This window comes from Rhagoletis zephyria, unplaced genomic scaffold, assembly GCF_001687245.7.
Source record: "Rhagoletis zephyria isolate East Lansing unplaced genomic scaffold, Rhagoletis_zephyria_1.1 Rzeph_scaffold_03298, whole genome shotgun sequence".
In the NCBI taxonomy this organism is placed as follows: Eukaryota; Metazoa; Arthropoda; class Insecta; order Diptera; family Tephritidae; genus Rhagoletis; species Rhagoletis zephyria.
In genome coordinates, this window is record NW_016160381.1 from 18,840 (window position 1) to 36,573 (window position 17,734).

The 17,734-nt window shown below is 36.7% G+C and overlaps 2 protein-coding genes across 2 annotated transcripts; one reads left to right on the forward strand and one right to left on the reverse strand.

The window, feature by feature from the left end:
* The first annotated feature begins 7,501 nt into the window (after positions 1-7,501).
* On the forward strand, positions 7,502-8,560 carry LOC108368753 (zinc metalloproteinase nas-4-like). Its single transcript, XM_017623666.1, has 2 exons — positions 7,502-7,715; positions 7,781-8,560. Exons 1-2 carry the CDS (start codon positions 7,502-7,504, stop codon positions 8,326-8,328), a joined length of 762 nt encoding a protein of 253 aa, XP_017479155.1. The 3' UTR covers positions 8,329-8,560.
* Positions 8,561-15,881: 7,321 nt separating this feature from the next.
* Positions 15,882-16,902, reverse strand: LOC108368751 (trypsin I-P1-like; the record flags this gene model as incomplete). The annotated part of the gene is made up of 3 exons (XM_017623663.1): positions 15,882-16,226; positions 16,290-16,563; positions 16,625-16,902. Coding segments are annotated over 3 exons (897 nt in total), but the record flags the coding sequence as incomplete, so codon positions are not given.
* Positions 16,903-17,734: the final 832 nt, after the last annotated feature.

The window sequence follows — 17,734 nt, forward strand, 5'->3', positions numbered from 1 at the left end:
GATGTATTCAAAAGCAGTAATCTGTCAAAGTAAAATTTGCAGATGTTCATGAAAGGTATGAAGCCTTCGGCATAGCCGAAGACAGCGCTGCTCTTACTTGTTTTGAGTTTTATAAATGTTTAAGATTTGTAATGCGATTAATTTTTTTAGCTCACTCTAATATTTTATATAAAAAAAATAAAAAATTTTACCTACCTGCGCATACCAGTCTCATAAAACATCTACCTGATAGGTAGCAAAAGAAATCTGCTGATGCTTATGATAGAAATAAACACCAACACGAACTTAAATTTGAGAAAGAAAAAAGCGAACTGTTTGAAACGAAATAACATATATGTAAATCATGGAATAGCGTCGAAATTGGTTGGCCGCCTCAGAAAATTTGGCGAGGGGTAACTCATATTCCTTTCAGAAGCTTCAACCAACAGGAAAAAAATCTAACATCGTTCATTTTAGGACTCATCAAATGTTTTCCAGGTTGAATTTTGAAGCACCTATCTTCAACACAAATTATCATGTCTAAGCATTACAAGAATACGAAGTACCGATTTTTCGGTATTTTAAAAGCTGGGTTCGGTCATACCAAAACTAATTTTTGAGGATTAGCGCCGGTTGTATTGCTTATTCTTCAGCCTGGCCATGAAAATTTGGTACCAGTACCATACCAGTACCCGCTCTATAATTCATCTTTAAACCGTCAATGTCAATGATGTTCTCTTGGTCGTTGAGTCAGAAAGGCCGCATCTTTAAAAAAGTTTTCATTGGAATGTCGTAGTTGCAATTATGCTTGGAGTGTGTCGGTGAAATTATTTGCTAACGAAATGAGTTCCACGCTTAAGGATTTATGTAGATTGAAAGGATAGTAATCTTATTCTAATAAGCCACTCATGAATGGCTTTACACTTCTTATAGGTACTGATTGCTTAGGAAAATGATTGTGCCAAATTCTGTAGTCGGGGACGTTTATTTGTCCCGTAATTTTTTCTAAGTAACGTGTAACTGTGTCTTTTAGCAATTGTTTGAGAGGCCATTTCGGCTTTATAAATATCTGTACAGATAGGGTCTCATTATTTGTTTATGAATATCTAGAGTATTTTGCTCATTATCATCGACAGGACCTTAGAGTCAATTTTAAGAACGCTTATCTTGCGGTATATAGCCTAAAGTGCAATATTTCTATTCTTATGGATTGGGTAAAGTACACTGGAATCCCAACTTTCGGTCATATATCAAACAGACCAACTTCTACTTAAAAGCTAGTGCATACACGCCGCCCGCTTTCAACCATTCAGTTGTTATTTCACCAGCTTTAGTAGTCTTGTAATTTTTAGACAGAATTATTGGTATTCTCAATTTGACTATGTCGATTGGAGAGACAAAAGCATCATCATCAAAGCAGTGTTGTCAGATATTTCCAAAAAAGTAAAAATTGCCGTAAAAACTGTATTTTCGACCAAAAAACTATGGCCTTCATAAACGAAGAGTCTTAAAGAATCCAAGGTTTTTTAATTTTATTTAACAGAAGTAGCAAAAAAATATAAATAAAATTACTTTATTTTAAATTATACCTAACTAAACAAACATTGACTATATAAAATGGATTATATAGACAAATTTTTGTTTAATGGAGTTCAGTTTCATTATTTTTCGTAAATTGATTTGTTAATTTTTTTAGCATATTATTCGATACCCCTGTTCGCATGGACTGTATAAGCTTTTTTACTACATGGACATAGTTCAGCGCATAAAAATTAGTACAGCGATTGCGCTGCCTTGGACATGTTGTACGCTTGAATGACGGCGCTCTGGTGAAAGGTCCTTCGACTCCGCACCCATGGGCAGAGGCAATTGGAGAAGTTTTTAGGCCGCGGCCCAAACCGACAAACGGTTGTAGTGCCAAATAAGAGGAAGTAGTCTTAAATTCTTAAAATACCAGAATGATGCAATTTTTAGTATATTTCTTATTTTATTGAAGTAGATTTGGGAAAATATTCTTTCCACATTTGCTGCGGCGACTGGAATGCAAATCACAACTGACACCATTTGTTTCAAATGTGGGAGCGCTGCTCCTTCATCGTCCACTTTTATCTTAAGAATTTACTTACAAAAAACCAACAGAGAAATTTTTATTTATTCCTGCAAATCGAAAATTTTGGAAAAACTTTAATTCGTATTAGGAGACAATTTAAACAAGTGTAAGCTTGTCTAAAAAACTGTACAGTTAAAACTGTGATTCTCGCCGCATTGGCTCTGCGTGGGTGATAGTAATACAGCACCTTTTTCGCAGCGGAGCAAAATGTTTGAAAGATCCCTATTTATATTTGATCCACTTCAAAAAATCAGTTCTCCAAAGTCATTACTTATGGGCATCGGTTTAGGGATAGCATCTATGTACATACTGCATTTACATCACTAAGAAATGATATTTCCTAGATTACACAACTAGATTACTTGACAAAAAATTTCAAAAATATTACATTTCCAAACTTCCTGTATTTAATCGTTACAACATCCAACGGACTACAATGGAATTATGATTTCCGGCTATTTTCCGTTTTTTTTTTTTTGTCATATTTTCAGCGCCTGCTATTTTGTCTCACTTCTTTCGCACATCAAATCGCTTAAGCCAAAATTCATGTATGCAATAGCTTAAGATGATGCGTTCGCAATGGGGATGGGGTCGGCAGTATAGGTACATACATATCTGTATCTGATAAATACATGCATTTAGTCAATGATATTCGACGAAGACTTTTCCCTGCAATTTTGCGCTTAATGCCACAGCCAAAAACATACATACAAAGACAAAAAAAAAAGCTACGTTCAATTGTAGCGCCTGTGGAGGCCACAACTCCAAACCAGGCAGAGAGTCAAGCAACGCCGGGCGGTATAGCAGCGACTGCGGGAAGCCTCTGGAAGATGAGGATGTACGCAATGAGAATGCCTACATTTATACAAACATACTCACATGTACGTATGTGTGTGAAGGAGTTGCCTCGTGTGAGAAGTTGTGCGCGAGTAGGTGCGACACTCAACGACAGCAAACGGTGCAAAATCGAACGCTTTTTGTGTGAAGTTAATAATACGTTTGTCATTCGCAAGACAACCGGCAAAGACAACAACTATTCACATATAAGAAGTGATCTTTTTTTACCACATCTCTGGAAGAGCAGAAAATATATGCAGAAATCTGTATGCGCGGACGGACAATCATCATACGTGCCTATGTATGTATGTATGTCTGTACGTTTGTATAAACACATAAGAATAAATGATCGGTGTAAAGTTGGCATAAGGTGAAACGGACGGACGTTGTGCTGGTAAATATGCTGTTTGCATCAATTGTTGGACATGTTGGCTTACGGCCCAGAAGGTTGGTGTTTGCCGGCTGGTGGTTCGCTGGTTGAGATGTGTGACTGCAGACACCAATGTTGGACACCAGTTGAGTGAATGGCATCAATACAATGCATTCAATAGCTACATATGTGACGAACTGACTGGCTGCCAACTGACAAGTGTACGCTTATGCGCGGAAATGTAGTCGTACTTATGCACAAAGCCTTGCGCTTATAAACATACAACTATATTTTCATGGATATATGCATTAGACTGCATCACTCCCCAAACAAAAAAAATAAAAAATAAAAATCGGTGCTGTATTTCCATTGGAATTATAAATTATATTTTCTTTTTAAGACGTCCACCAAAATATTTTGGAAAAATATTAAGATTTACGTGAGCTGGACCGATTTGAAAATACCTCCAAAAATGGAGTTTGCTGTGAATAAAAATAGTTTCTTAAAGATTTTTTTTTTTAAAAATCCCCTCAAAGGATAAAACGGTTTAAGCTTAAAAAATTTGCACAAAAATATTTTAAAAAATTTTCAAACAATTTTTGAAAAGAAATAAAAATAGTGCAAAAATAAATTTTTCACTGAGATCCCATAAGTCCAAAACAATATATTTTGGCCCAGTTATTCAAGTTTTTCGTGAATCAATCTTTGAAAAAGTAAAAAAACAGAGAGAAAAAAAGATTTTTAAATATTTCTATGCAGATTTTTTAAACTTTATCTCTTTTGTCATCTGAGGGAGCTTTTCTCAAAAAGTGCTTTAAGAAACTACTTTTATTCATAAAAAACTCCATTTTTGGAGGTATTTTCAAATCGGTCCAGCTCACGTAAATCTTAATATTTTTCAGATATATTTTGGTCGACGTCTTAGAATATAATAAATTTTGTAATCCCGGCGGAAAACCCACAACTTTTTTTTTGGTGATGCAGCCTAATGTGCATACATACTTACATATCAATTGTATGCATCCCTAAAGAAATATTTGCTCGAATAAATTTATGATTTATTAAGGATGCGCTGATTACAAGATCGCCTGTGCAAAAATATGAGCGTATGAATACAANCAAAAAAAAAAAAAACGAAAAAACAAACGAAGCGCTCTGAATGCTTAAAGCATGATCGCAGGAAAATTGAATGAGAAGGAAGCACTTTGGCAAATGGCTAAACTTGCATTCGAATAGTGAGCGTCCTCTCGTGTGATTTTTAGCTGGTTGAGTGATTTTTTTCCGTTAACTGTGTTTTGGTATTAAAATATGATATGTTGATGATGTGCATATTTTTTGATGGGCTTAAAAATATGCTGTGAATTTTAAAAAGTGAAAATCGGTTTTTTTGAAATAAATGTCTTTGAATTCGCCTGCAGAAATGTGATATTTCAAATAAGCTACATGGGAATAAATAATGCACTTGTGCATACATACATACATATTTACATATATATTATGGTGGTGTGCCGGAGTGCAACGTATAGTTGGCTTAGTTACAGAAACATTTGAATCTTGAAACCTCTAGAATGTAGACATAATTTTTTTCATCGGGCAAAGTGGTGATTTTCTGCATGATGGCCCTCGATTTGGCTCAAAGTTTGCTCACAGCCTAATTTATACTAAGTAAAACTGACATAAATAGACTTCAAAAATTTTTCTTAAAAATTATGGGCAAAAAATGGATCAACAAAATTACTCACTGCGATCTTTTAATGATTCTTCATATAAGATGTCTTTGGAAATGACTGAATAGGGTATTGCAAAAATAAATTTAGGAATATGGATGGAACTTTTAAAAATTAGAAATCCCCTTTATTTCAAAAGAAATATATATATACTACTATATTTCCAATGATGCCTCATTTATGTAGTTGTAACAACAAATAGTCAACTTTTAAAAAATTGTGTTGACCAAAATTTGCAGTTTTATCGATACTTACAACACCCATAATTTTTAAGAAAAAGATTTAAACAAATTTTGAAGTCCATTTATGTCAGTTTCAGTATAAAATTAGGCTGAGAGCAAGCTTTGAGCCAAATCGAATGTCATTGTGCAGAATCGCGTTTATGTTTATTTTCGAATAGCCGTTAGGTTAGATTGGGCGACAGTCGCCTGTGAGAGTCGCACACCCATACTCAGGGACGCTTGTGTTGCCGCATGAGAGCTCACAGTTATACTCGTTACCCTAGAAACCACGAATGTTCAGCAAAAAGTGGAAAAGCTCTTAATATCCATTGATTTGAAGTCACCCAAATAATCGAAGAATTAACTGTCAAAAATTTTCTTCCCCGTTGTGATAGTGGCGGGCAATGACAGAGAAGGTATTGAAGGCTTTCCTTCTTGTCCCTGTCCATGCACCTGCCTCCATAAACATTGGAGGGTGCGCCCATTCAGGCTGTGTGTAATCTAATAAAACAATATTCGGTAAGAATTTCAGTTCGTATGCGAGTGTTTTACCACCTTCAGTGAATAAAGTTAGAAAGACGAAATTCTCGGTCTAGTGGTCTAGTTCATATTAGTCCTTAACATATAATTTTTTCGAAAATAATTATTGTGAAATTTCAAGGATATTCAATGATAAAATGTGAAAAGGACATTTTCAATACCTAATCGTTCTTATGCACCAAGAATTTTCTCTTTAATTTGATAGTCATGCTATTTCTCTACATTGCACTGAATTTTTTATTAATTTTTTGAAGTAATTATGTTATTTCAAATTTCAAAGTCCTTCAAAAAAAATTCTGACGTTAGAGAGAAAAACCAAAACGCAGTTTTACTATATTTGGCCTTTCGTTTCGCAAATACGTATATACAATTTTTTTTGTGAAAAAATAACAGTCGCACCGTGATATTAATAAGAAGGAAAAAATCTGAATGGTTTAGTTTTTTGCGGAATCGACCACTGTACAATTTGTAGTACCACCCCTTCTATTGTAAATCATTTTGTTGAGCATGATGACTCTTAAGCTGGGTTCACACGATTTGTACATTTATACAGATTTGGACATCTTTACAGTTAAAGAGTGGCATTGTTTGGAAAGCTTTCATTGCACTAAGCCCATTATCGAGAAAAATTTCTAGACAACAACACTATGTGACTGGCAAAATGTACAAATCGTGTGCTTTAAGTTCACTACTCGCCACTGATTTGCGCGTTTTCTGTTAGCAGATTTCGTTGAAGAAAAAATAAAGAAGACAAATTAAATGAGACATTTGCTAGCTAATAATTTGGGAGTATGTATATTTTATAATTAGAAGCAAATTATTTTAAAACTAAACCTTTTTGCGATTAATAAGTTGTGTTTATTTGTTTTACAACAAAGCGCCAATGTACATACATTCCTTAAAGTACATAAAAATGTTATCAGTATTTACGTGTCCTACACATATATGTAGTATTTCGATCGATTTATTTGTAGATACGTAAATTGCGTGTGTAAAAAAACCAACAGTCGATGGTAGCGCCGTGTGCCAAAGCTATAAATTTTTGTTTTATTACAGCCGGGTATGGTTTTAGAAGAAATCATAAACTGATAACTAAGTAGCTGTTAACAGTGGATTATTCTATTGAGTCGCTGTTAGGCCGACGACCCTTTGAGTTGTGGGTACGACACCAATTATTTTGAAATTCGAAGTTAAGAATGATGAAAGTTTTCTCAAGTAAGCACTGAGGGCAGAAAATAGCAGAGACTTACAAGTTACAGATATGTATGTAATCAAATAAACTGTCTAAAAACCAATGACGATGTAGCAACATCCCACAATTTGGATAGACATACCTACAAACTCACATATGAATCGGTTAATTACCAATGGGAATAAGTCAGCATTTTTTCCGATATGGCATCATGCCGGACTACATCAACATTTGGTATCTAAAAAATGCTGACTTATTGCCTTTGGTAAATAGCGGAGTCATATAAGAATGTGAATACATGTATCTATTTATTCGCAACACAAAGTACAAAATTGAAGAAGTTCGGCCTAAAATTGGCAGAATTGGGATTTGCTAAAAACTCATTAATCTCATTAAACTTATCATACTGTTTAGAATTCATTTATGACGTTATAAAAATAATTTCACTAAGTCAACTGCCATTCACCATTTAGTTACGGTCGACACCTTCGCGTGCTCGGTTTGTGAAATTACAATTAAGGAATCATGAAGATTATTTGGATCTTTGCGTTGCTTTCGGTAATTGGTGCTGGTTTAGCGGCACCACTAAGCCCACCCATTGAAGAAGACCCTGAGCTGATAGCTGGCTACTTTGAAGGCGACATCGTATTGAGCTCTTCGCAGCGCAATGGATATCGTAACGAAACCCGACGCTGGCCAAATAACACTGTCTACTACAAATTCAATGAAGGTGTTTTAGGTAAATAAGCGTATTTTTTTTGGAAACATACGAAAAATGTAGTATGCTCTTACTTATGTATATAGATGAGGCACATCGTAATCATATTTTGCGAGGCATTCAAATCTTGGAGGAGGTTTCATGCATCCGTTTTAAGGAAGCCACTGACGACCAGCAATATTATGTGAATATAACCAGCTATGCTGATGGTTGTTATTCGAGTGTTGGTTGGTTGAATCGCGTTCAAACCTATAATCTGCAGACTTATGCTTTGGATTCCGGTTGCTTCCGTCTCGGCACAATCGTGCATGAGTTCTTACATACGCTCGGATTTTACCATATGCAGAGCGCTTCGAATCGTGATGAATATGTGCGCATCGCAACTGAAAACATTCGATCTGGCTACGAAAGTAATTTCAATAAATACGATGAGGACTTTGTCGACGATTACGATGAGGAATACGATTATGGTAGTGTCCTACATTATACAGCGTATGCTTTCTCGGCAAATGGCGAAATGACTATAGTCCCGTTGAAGGATGAAGCGGCCGGTATAATGGGCCAGCGACGTGGTTTGAGCCAAAGTGATATCAACAAATTGAATACAATGTATCGCTGCCCGGTGACAGTTTAGAGTAATAAAGCTAAGGGCCGTTAACTTATCAATGCTTATGAAATTTTCTATAGTTAAGTTTAACCAATGATTTAACTAGTTTTTTAAATAGATAAGCTTATGGTCCTAGGTATGATGTTTCCCCAGAATTTAGTATTCATACAACATGTTTGAGTCAATGATAGGTTATCAATTGGAGTAAAATTTTAATGAGGAAATATATATCTATGTGCGACCATTGTCTGATTCAGTTGTTCAACTCTTTCATTTAAGCTTCAATAATATTTCTTTAGGTAAGTACTTTAAACGAGTGACATAGCCCAGCAAAAAATGCGACTAATCCGGAATGACTCTGGGAGCAATCGCAAAGGAGCATGCGACTAATACCACTTTTGATCTCTTTATATGGAGTGAACTGTTCGCTTTTGTTCGAACATGTCCTATGATGAGACTAATTGTTCCCTTTTAAACTCGAACGGGTATAAAAAGCGAAAATGAAAAGTTGCGCCAGCTGCGATTTGAACCAGGGTTCTCAGGTTTATTAGGCGAATACTCTCTCTATGTGACAACGCTGCACATGAAATTCCATTGACTAAGTGCGTACATATCATTAAAACGTTAATTGTACCTACTCGTTAGAAATGAGTGTAGACTAACTGATCTCCGATAATACCCGTACGAGACTAGTCTCGGTATACTCTCTTTAGAAATTAGTCGCACAATTTGAGTTGAGTATATTTAAGAGGCTTATATGTGATATTACTCGCAACGATGTGAGTATTTCTGCTCCTCATTAGAGACATATGAAAAGAAGGTGTTCTACTGTTTCGTGCTAATTTTCGTTCTCGCATGCGTGCGTCAGGTCTGGTTTTTTCTAATAAGTCGTGTCTAAGAGAACACACACTGGCCCCATTAATTTGGATATACGGCAGCCTGCCACCGTTCCCCAATTTTAATCCGATTTCTGAAGATTGTGGAGAAAAATGTATGTATAGATTTTTCCAACTGCGGGTAAGATCCGCTCCTTGATCGATGCCAAGGTGAAACCCTCTCTGACTAACTGGTCTTCAGCTTCGTTTCCGGAAATGTTGCGATGACCCTGGACCCAATCTAACTCTAGATCGAGCTGGCTAGCTACTTACAGCGTTTAAAAGACTCCTACACTCCTTGATCAATTTCGGCCTTGTTGTAAAAGCCGCCACGGCTTTAATGGCCGAATGGCTATTCCACAAAGTGGCTATACGCTCGCCCTGTCGTAAGTCACTTCGTTCTAAAAGTTGGCAGCCTTCTGCTTTAGCGAATGCTTCTGCTTGGAAAACACTTGCAAAATCGGGCAGTTGGATGGATCTACTTAATCCCAGTGATTCGGAGAAAACGCCCGCTCCAACTCCGCCTTCCACTTTGAAGCCAATAGTGTATAGATTAAGAGTCCAGTCAGAAATACCAAGTTCGCCGTCGCTGTCGGCTCTCGGCACGAGCATGACCCCGAAAATTTTAGGTAGCTTGTTATTACTTTACGGTTAGGTTACAGTGATTTTTCCAGATAAGGGACAAACTTTGAATTTCAGAAAATCCTTTATGAAACCGTGTCAATTTGACCATCAATTAGAAGACGGAGTTTGAGACAAAGGCAACACTGTAAAACGTTGCATTAGCAAGTAACAAATTTTTCCCGAGGAGTTCAGTTCTAGAGCTCTTATTAGCTTCTCTAATATCAAACTAGAAATATACGATAGAGAGTCACCTTATTTGAAACGTCGATTTTATCAAACGGCTCGGTGAGGTCCTTTCCAATCCCATATACAGACATATGAATTTCGCAGATATTGCAACAACAACAAATAGCATGTGGTGAATAACTGGTTTATGGAAGATTTGAGGTTTAAAGCCATACTGATAAGGCCTAATTCATTCGTCGACGGTGAACCTTAGACATTCGCACGATGTGCTTGATAAGTCTATTAAGACCAGAGATCGAAAATAACCGTCACCAAGTGTTTTGTATGGTGTTGACCACTGACACAAACACTCATCTCTCAAGCAAAGAGTATTTCTCACCGTGGCATATCACTCTGTGCGATATTTTTGTGTTTTCCTCAACCTGGGAACTATTTCGGGATTTTCGGTATTCTTGAGACTTATCGTTATAATAATCGATTTTGTTATCGATTTGGGTATCGATTTTGTTGTCGATATTTTTTATCATTTGGGTATCGATTTTATTATCGATATTTTGCCACCGCATGACCGTGACGTTGACGTTGCTTATCTCTCTCTCTATCTCTCTCCATCAACAGCAAATTTGGTATGTGTCTACGCACTTCTACGGTACCCTGCGTACACGTTTGAGGGTAACCGCGCTCTAACACTTATTTTTCCTCTTCCAGCGATAAGCGTCCGTGTCCAACAGGAACGGAAAAAGATATGCAAACGACCCTTTTCAACTGAGAGGAGCACACATCTACAAAAAATAAACCACCTGTTCTGTTTTGTAGGTTATTTTTTCTCTTAAATAGTGACGGTTATTTTGGGACAATTTCAAGGTGGAGAGGGATATTGTCGACCACTGATTAAGACGATGCTTGAAAGGCTAATACCGCGGCAATTGGCGCAAATGGAAATTTCGTTGATGAAAAATTCTGACACCAACTTAGCAGACGTTTCCAGGTTATAAGCGCTTTTATAGTTAATGGGAATGTACGCACAAATATTTTTCTAAATAATTGGCCTAAACCGCATTGGTGCATATTAGACCGGGTCGTTCGCCATACGAATAAAGGTTGTAAAAGTCCACACATGTATTTAAATGTCATGCTGAGAGGTTATCAACACCTTTAACTCCTTTTTTTATCCTTCTAAACATCACGAAAATGGTTATTTGACATCCGATTTTAAAAAATAGTATTTCATTATACCGGTCTTAAGGAGTACTTTTATACTATTTTGAGCCCATTAAATTCTAGTATAACAAATGCAAGTTCGGAGTTAGTCAAAAATCGCATTGATTTTTGATAATTTTTTATTTTTTTTGTTGAAGGTGTTTTGCATTTTTTCCATATAAAGTATTTTCAAAAACTTTTTTGTATGGAAGAGCCTGCAGGAAATAAATGGCTAAAATCAAATCGTAGCTACAAATCAGCATTCTCAAAAAAAATTAAAAAATCTGAGTTTTGCACAAAGTTTTGAAATTATATTTTTATGTTTTTTTTTTTGTGGAATGAACCATACTTTTATAAAAACTTATCGGAAAAAATATTACAATAAAAATTGTTGCATGTATTGTAAAGAGCAGCTATAATAATACTATTCGCAGGCAGTGTATGTAGCTGGGTCAGTACCCAGAGTTTTACCCAAGAAAACAAATTTTTTTGTTTCATCAAACTCAAGTACGAGAACAAAAAATTACACTGGAAAAGGGTGCATCGCCCAAACCGGTTTGTCTTTAAACCAAAAATAATTCCACAATGCATGCTACTCTCAAATTGGTTTTCTAAATTCATAAACAAAGAAGTCATTACCACTCTTTTCGACCCAGTCTAATGTGTAATAATAATAATCATGTTTCCTGTAAAACGACACTGGATAATTATAACTGTGATGGTCATTTATGCCTTTCAAATCAAAGGCACCGCAAATCCAAGTAAATAATGAAAATCATGAAAAACTTCACTCTGAAAATGACTAACAAAAACAGCAATTTGAAGAGTTTAAGAAATTCGTGTGAAATCTATGATAAACGTCGAGAAATTGCGGGCAGCACTAACAGAGAGAGAGAGAAGTCACCTGCGAACTACGCTTGCTTTTGTATTGCACAACAAAGAAACGAGTAGTTCGTAGGAGTGAATGGCGATTAGTTGACACTATTGTGTAAGTAGCGCCCTATTTCCGATGTCCTTTAGCCAGTTGAGTTCGTGCAAAAGTGGAAAGACGTGCGGCGCTTCGGCGGCAAGTGGTGCAAGGGAGTGCCGTTAAAATGCCTCAAATTATCAACCACAATATTAACGCAATCAAATCGCAAGAGAGATACACTTGTCATTATCATCCCCCTGAGAATTATTATGTCCCCTGCGTATTGAGTGGCATTCCCTGCCGGTGTGCGGTAGCAATAATGTTGCAACAAGTGCAATTCGTATGAGTTTTTTTTTTATTAATCTTTTGTTTGCTTTTCTGCTAATCGCTATTTAACTTCTTTAGCCCGTTTTCTTTGAATTTTCGTACCTTTTTTTCGGTGTTCTTTTTGGCGCTGTATAGGTAATTTTGTGGATTCGTTCAAGTCCTTTTGCTACAATTCGCGTAATTTTCTTGGCTATACACACACGCACATACATATCTTTGTATGTATAGGAGTATGCACCCAGTAAAAATTTGAATCATCCAAAGATTAATTTTAGGTCGCTCTTTTGCGAGCAGTGAATTACACCACATATAAGGTTGCCAACTATTCGAAATTAGTTACAAATTAATTAAAACATCATAATATGGGTATCCAATGAAAGGTATTTTAAGGATCTCTAATTCAAAAATATTTTTAATAGGTTTGCCACCTATTATGAATCGCATATTTATTTAATTTTTTATTAGGAAAGAAAGCTAAAATATTACTTTTCATGGGCGCCAAGAGAAGGTTCTTAAACAATTCTGTCCCTTTATGCAAAATATTATCACTTAGGATAATAGTGTAAGGTTGCCACTTATTTTCGATTCTGCACAATTTATCTAAAACATCGCAATATGGATATCAAATGAAAGGTATTCAGCGTATTTCGTAATAGGGTTTCCACCTAAATTTTAGAGTGATAAATTTACTTAATACATATTGAAATCCATTTTTTTTTTTAATTCCCTAAATATTTTTTTAAAGCTATCCAAATCTGGAAAACTTTAAAAAATATATGCACTTCGGGCAAAGCTCGGTCAACCTGGTACTGTAACATTAAGCGAGGATGAAATACATAAAAGTTTAGGAAAAAAGAAAAAAGATTGACTTTAATTTCTTTATTTTGGTATTAATCCATAAATTTTATACTGGGTATGCCTCGATCTATACATATAAGTATGTACAAACACACTTACATACGCGCATAGTACATACATACTCTGTACACATCCGTGCACTTGTTATCCTTTTTTGCAGGTGTAATTCAAGTCGACAACAGGATTTGTGGCTATTTCGCATTGAGTAGTTTTGGTGCATTTAATTTTTGTATTGAGCCCAAGATACGCACACACAATAATTCTCACATATTTCCTGCGCGTATTTTTGTTATGTCCTCACGCATGGCAGGTGCTCCTTTCTGGGGTGTACACACGTGCGTACGTATGTAGCTACATTAAGGTACAAATATCTATACGTACATAGTGACATACTACTGCCTTGAAGCTGTCGACTGGCCTTAACGTATCAATACGTACTCGTAGAAGTCCATCATATGATTTTGATGGATTTTATTGTATTTTTAATTTATTCATGCCGCGAGTAGCTGGTTTTATGGAAATACCCTTACAATTTTAGCAGCAATTTAAACCCCTCGAATTTAGTTCATTGTCCTTTTAAAAAAAATTTAAGTTATGTTGTTGCTTGGCATGATTTTCTCAGTGCTTAATTAAGTATGTATTTTTTTTTATAAATTATGACTTGGAAAAGTCCTTGTTAATTTTCAGAGTTAGAGTTAGGTAGGTAGGTGCAACTAAGATTTCATTCTGCCAGTTTGTTAAGGTAACTTAAAATCCCCGCAATCTGCTCCTCAATAATTTCAGACAGTTACAGAAGAGATGGAGAACGGGCTCCTCCTCTTCATAGTTTTGCAACTTCTGCAACATCTATAGTATAGTATAGTATAGTATAAGGTCGTGGCCTGTTAGATCACCAATTGTGTGAGATATGTACATCCTGCATCTTTAAATGCCTTTTTCGATCCCAGCTAGGCTAAGTTTGCCTGGAAATTTGACAGATCGTAGTTTGCATACATCTCTCGCCCGCCCCGGTATAGAAAAATTTTCATAAAAACGGCTTGCAAAACGTTCTTTGTCCGGAAGAATCTGCTTGGCCGTAGCCCGCCTCGCAAGTTGGTCCACCATACAGTTACTCTTTATATCGCTATGAGCGGGAACCCAAATGAGGTTCAGACTATTCTGGTAAGCCTTCTATTGCAGAGATCAGCACAATCCAAAAAGTTTTTTGATTTACATAGTGGTGACGGAACTCACAGCTTTGATTGCTGTCTGGATGCTACTAAAGATAAATACCTCTTTACCTTTTAAATCAGTTCGAAGTTCGTTTATAGCTGAGACCTCAGCCTGGAAGACACCGGCAAATTATCAGCTTCTGCGGCAGGGAACGGAATATTGATTCTCTACAAATCGTTTGAAGGCTCGGAGACTTTGCTATATGCACAATATTCGGCATTTGGTGCCATACAGCAATGTAGAGCAGTGCTCCTTCTATGATTTAAGTGTACTCTGAGCATCTGTTAGCAGGACAGCATTCTTATTTTATAGGGGCTCGCCTCGGTCTTTAACCCTTCCGTAAGTCACCAAATATTCTGGACAAATTTTCCTGTGTTCAGGCGTCCTTGTAATTTTGTATCTCTGGAGGTAGTGTCTTTCTTCTTTGCGGAGGCTAGACAGTCCTTCTTGCGGTTTCATGGAAATTCAAATACCGCCTACCCGGCGGCTTACGTGCTTTAAAAGGACAACTTAAATATTATGGTTTTTTAGAATAGGAAGCTTTATTTTCCGTAACTCCAATGAACTTAGAAACTAATTTCTCTATTCGCGAGATCTGGAAATGTTTCGACTTCACACCATAATCAAGAGGGGAGTATGGTGGTTTTGAATTAACAAGGTAGTCCTTTTACTTCCTCAAGGACCGTTGACTATGATATGTTGATCCAAAATTTCCATAATGCCTTCCACGATTTTAATTTCCCTTCATCTGTGTTGGGAATATGGCCCAGCACGAGCGATATTCATTGAGATTCAGAGAGGATTAACTACTTGCCGGAGGAGATAAGAGTAGCTCCATAAAATCCTAGACCTTTATTTTATATGGACCAACTTTTCATGAGATTGTTGTACTTGTATCGCAGTGCTGAGCTTTGCTAATGGCATTTTTTCTCTTCCAATAATGTGTAACTTCTTTCAAAGGAAAACTGCTAGAGTCCTCCGAAATCCGAGGGTAGCTACCATATAATCTCTTTAGAGTGCTAAACGTTTCTTTGTGATCCCTTCAAAGATCTAGCTCTAGATTTCCAATTGCATAAATTCCAGTCACCTAAAATTTATAGATCCTGTTGTTTTCTATCCAAAGCCTCCAAAGCCCAATATCACACTTTTCAACATCATTTGTATTTTTTTTTTTGTTTATAGCAATCTCCAGACGGATTTTTTAATCAAATCACACTACTTGGTTCTTCTTGGTAAAACATTCCTGGAATCTATCCCAAAACATCACTCCTCATATTCACAAAACCATGGCGCACCATGCATAGAACCTACAAATTTGACTCTACGCAGGCCTAAGAATAATTTCCTCAACGTTCCTTAACTTATGTGCTTCACCTTTATTACCCCGTTCATAAAAGCGTTAAACAAAAGCACATAATCACTATTAGACTATAGTTAACTCCATAGATATCCGCACGATTTTCAGCTATCCACTTCAAGTACCTAAACACGTTCGTATAGAAACCGGGGAAGCCAGGTGTGCCACAGCCGATGCCAAACGACACAATGCCATACAATTTTCCCTCACATATTAAAGGTCCACCCGAGTCACCAGAGCACGAATCACGATCGGGATCATATAGCACGCCCGCACATAACAATGAAGGTTCATAAAACCGTTTGTACGATGCACATTTACGTCTCGACCACATATCTAAATCCACATACAAAGGTTCGGCCACCAGCGGTCCATGCTGCAAATATCCAAACCAAGAGAGCACAAAAACCTTACTGAAAAAATTCTACAACAAACTCACATCGAAAACTCTTCCCCAGCCCACAACGGTGCAATGCATCCATGCTTTGGGTGGCTTATCGGCAAGCGGTAAAATGTCTGTAGTTACACCATCGATACGAATGTTTTTCTGCAGCACAATTAGCGCAATATCAGCTGATTCGCCGCCGGTAGACGCGTGGTAAACGACGTAACGCTTCACTTTCATAACTTGAGTTTTAGGGGTCTTTTCAAAACGATTTGGCGTACCAGCTATAACAATAACTGATTTATGCATCTGCAGGCCATACATGTCTCTGTCGGGTATTTTGTTTAGAAGCTGAGTATACGTAAGTATTTACGGACAAAGGTACTTACTTGCGTATGCAATGCGCGGCGGTTACAATAACATTCGCTTTAATAATAGAACCACCACAAAAATGTCCATCACCGAAGAATTTTGTCATCTTCTCGCTACTAATCGAAACCAAATATTTTGTGAGGTTCTGTTTTTTGGGCCGGTAGCCACCGGTGATGAGAAAATTGTAATCTATATTCAAATCGTCATCAGCCGTATGATGGTGCAGTGTCGGATACTCTTTCTTTAAATTTTCATGACACAGATGCAATGGTGTAATAAGCAGTAATGTGAGAAGAGATATGACGGAAAATTTGTTTGTTAATAATTTCAAAAATATCATTTTTTTTTTGATGTGGATAGAAAACGAGACACGAAATCAAAACAAAACTAAAATACTTCACACACCGAAATATAACCAAGTGGCAAGCAAAGCTTTGAATGAATATTCGGTCAATTCAATTGACTCAGCAATAAGAGAGACTTAGGCTGCCTTTAACTGGTCGATTTTTGTTGTTCAACCCAAATCCACGCGTGTTAATGGCAATTCAACCGTAAAATGTCTAGTCGATTTCTCGGTCGATTTTTTAGGCGACAGAAAGTGACCCGTGTAAAGCGGCCCTTAGTGCTTTGAGTTTTTACGTACGTTACTTCCAAAGAATTCTTTGTAAAAATCTTTTCGTTACTAATTTGATCTATGGGATAGTTTAAGGAACTTTTAGGTCGGTTAAATAAAAAGCAATGAATATAAATCTATCTCCACGAAGCGTCGCCGGACGAACTTAGCATTTAGCATTAGCCGTTTTCACTTTTATGCGTTTGCAGTGGTCTAATATTAACACCGCAAACTTCGCGGTGGTTCGTTCGCCGGTATTTTGTTTCAGCTTTTAGGATGGGATGCTTTCGAATAGGAGAAATATAATGTGATCCTTATACGAATGATAGCATTAGCTATGAAAGCTAATTAAAGGTCAAAAAATTTGTTGAGAGGCCGGTCCAAGGAGAATACGCGAATAAGTTCGGCTGGTCTCAAAATTAATATAAATTTCCACAAGAAAGGTATTCACAGGTCAAAATGGTCCCAGGTCAAAATGATCACAGGTGGAAAAGATCAATTTGATCCTCTACTG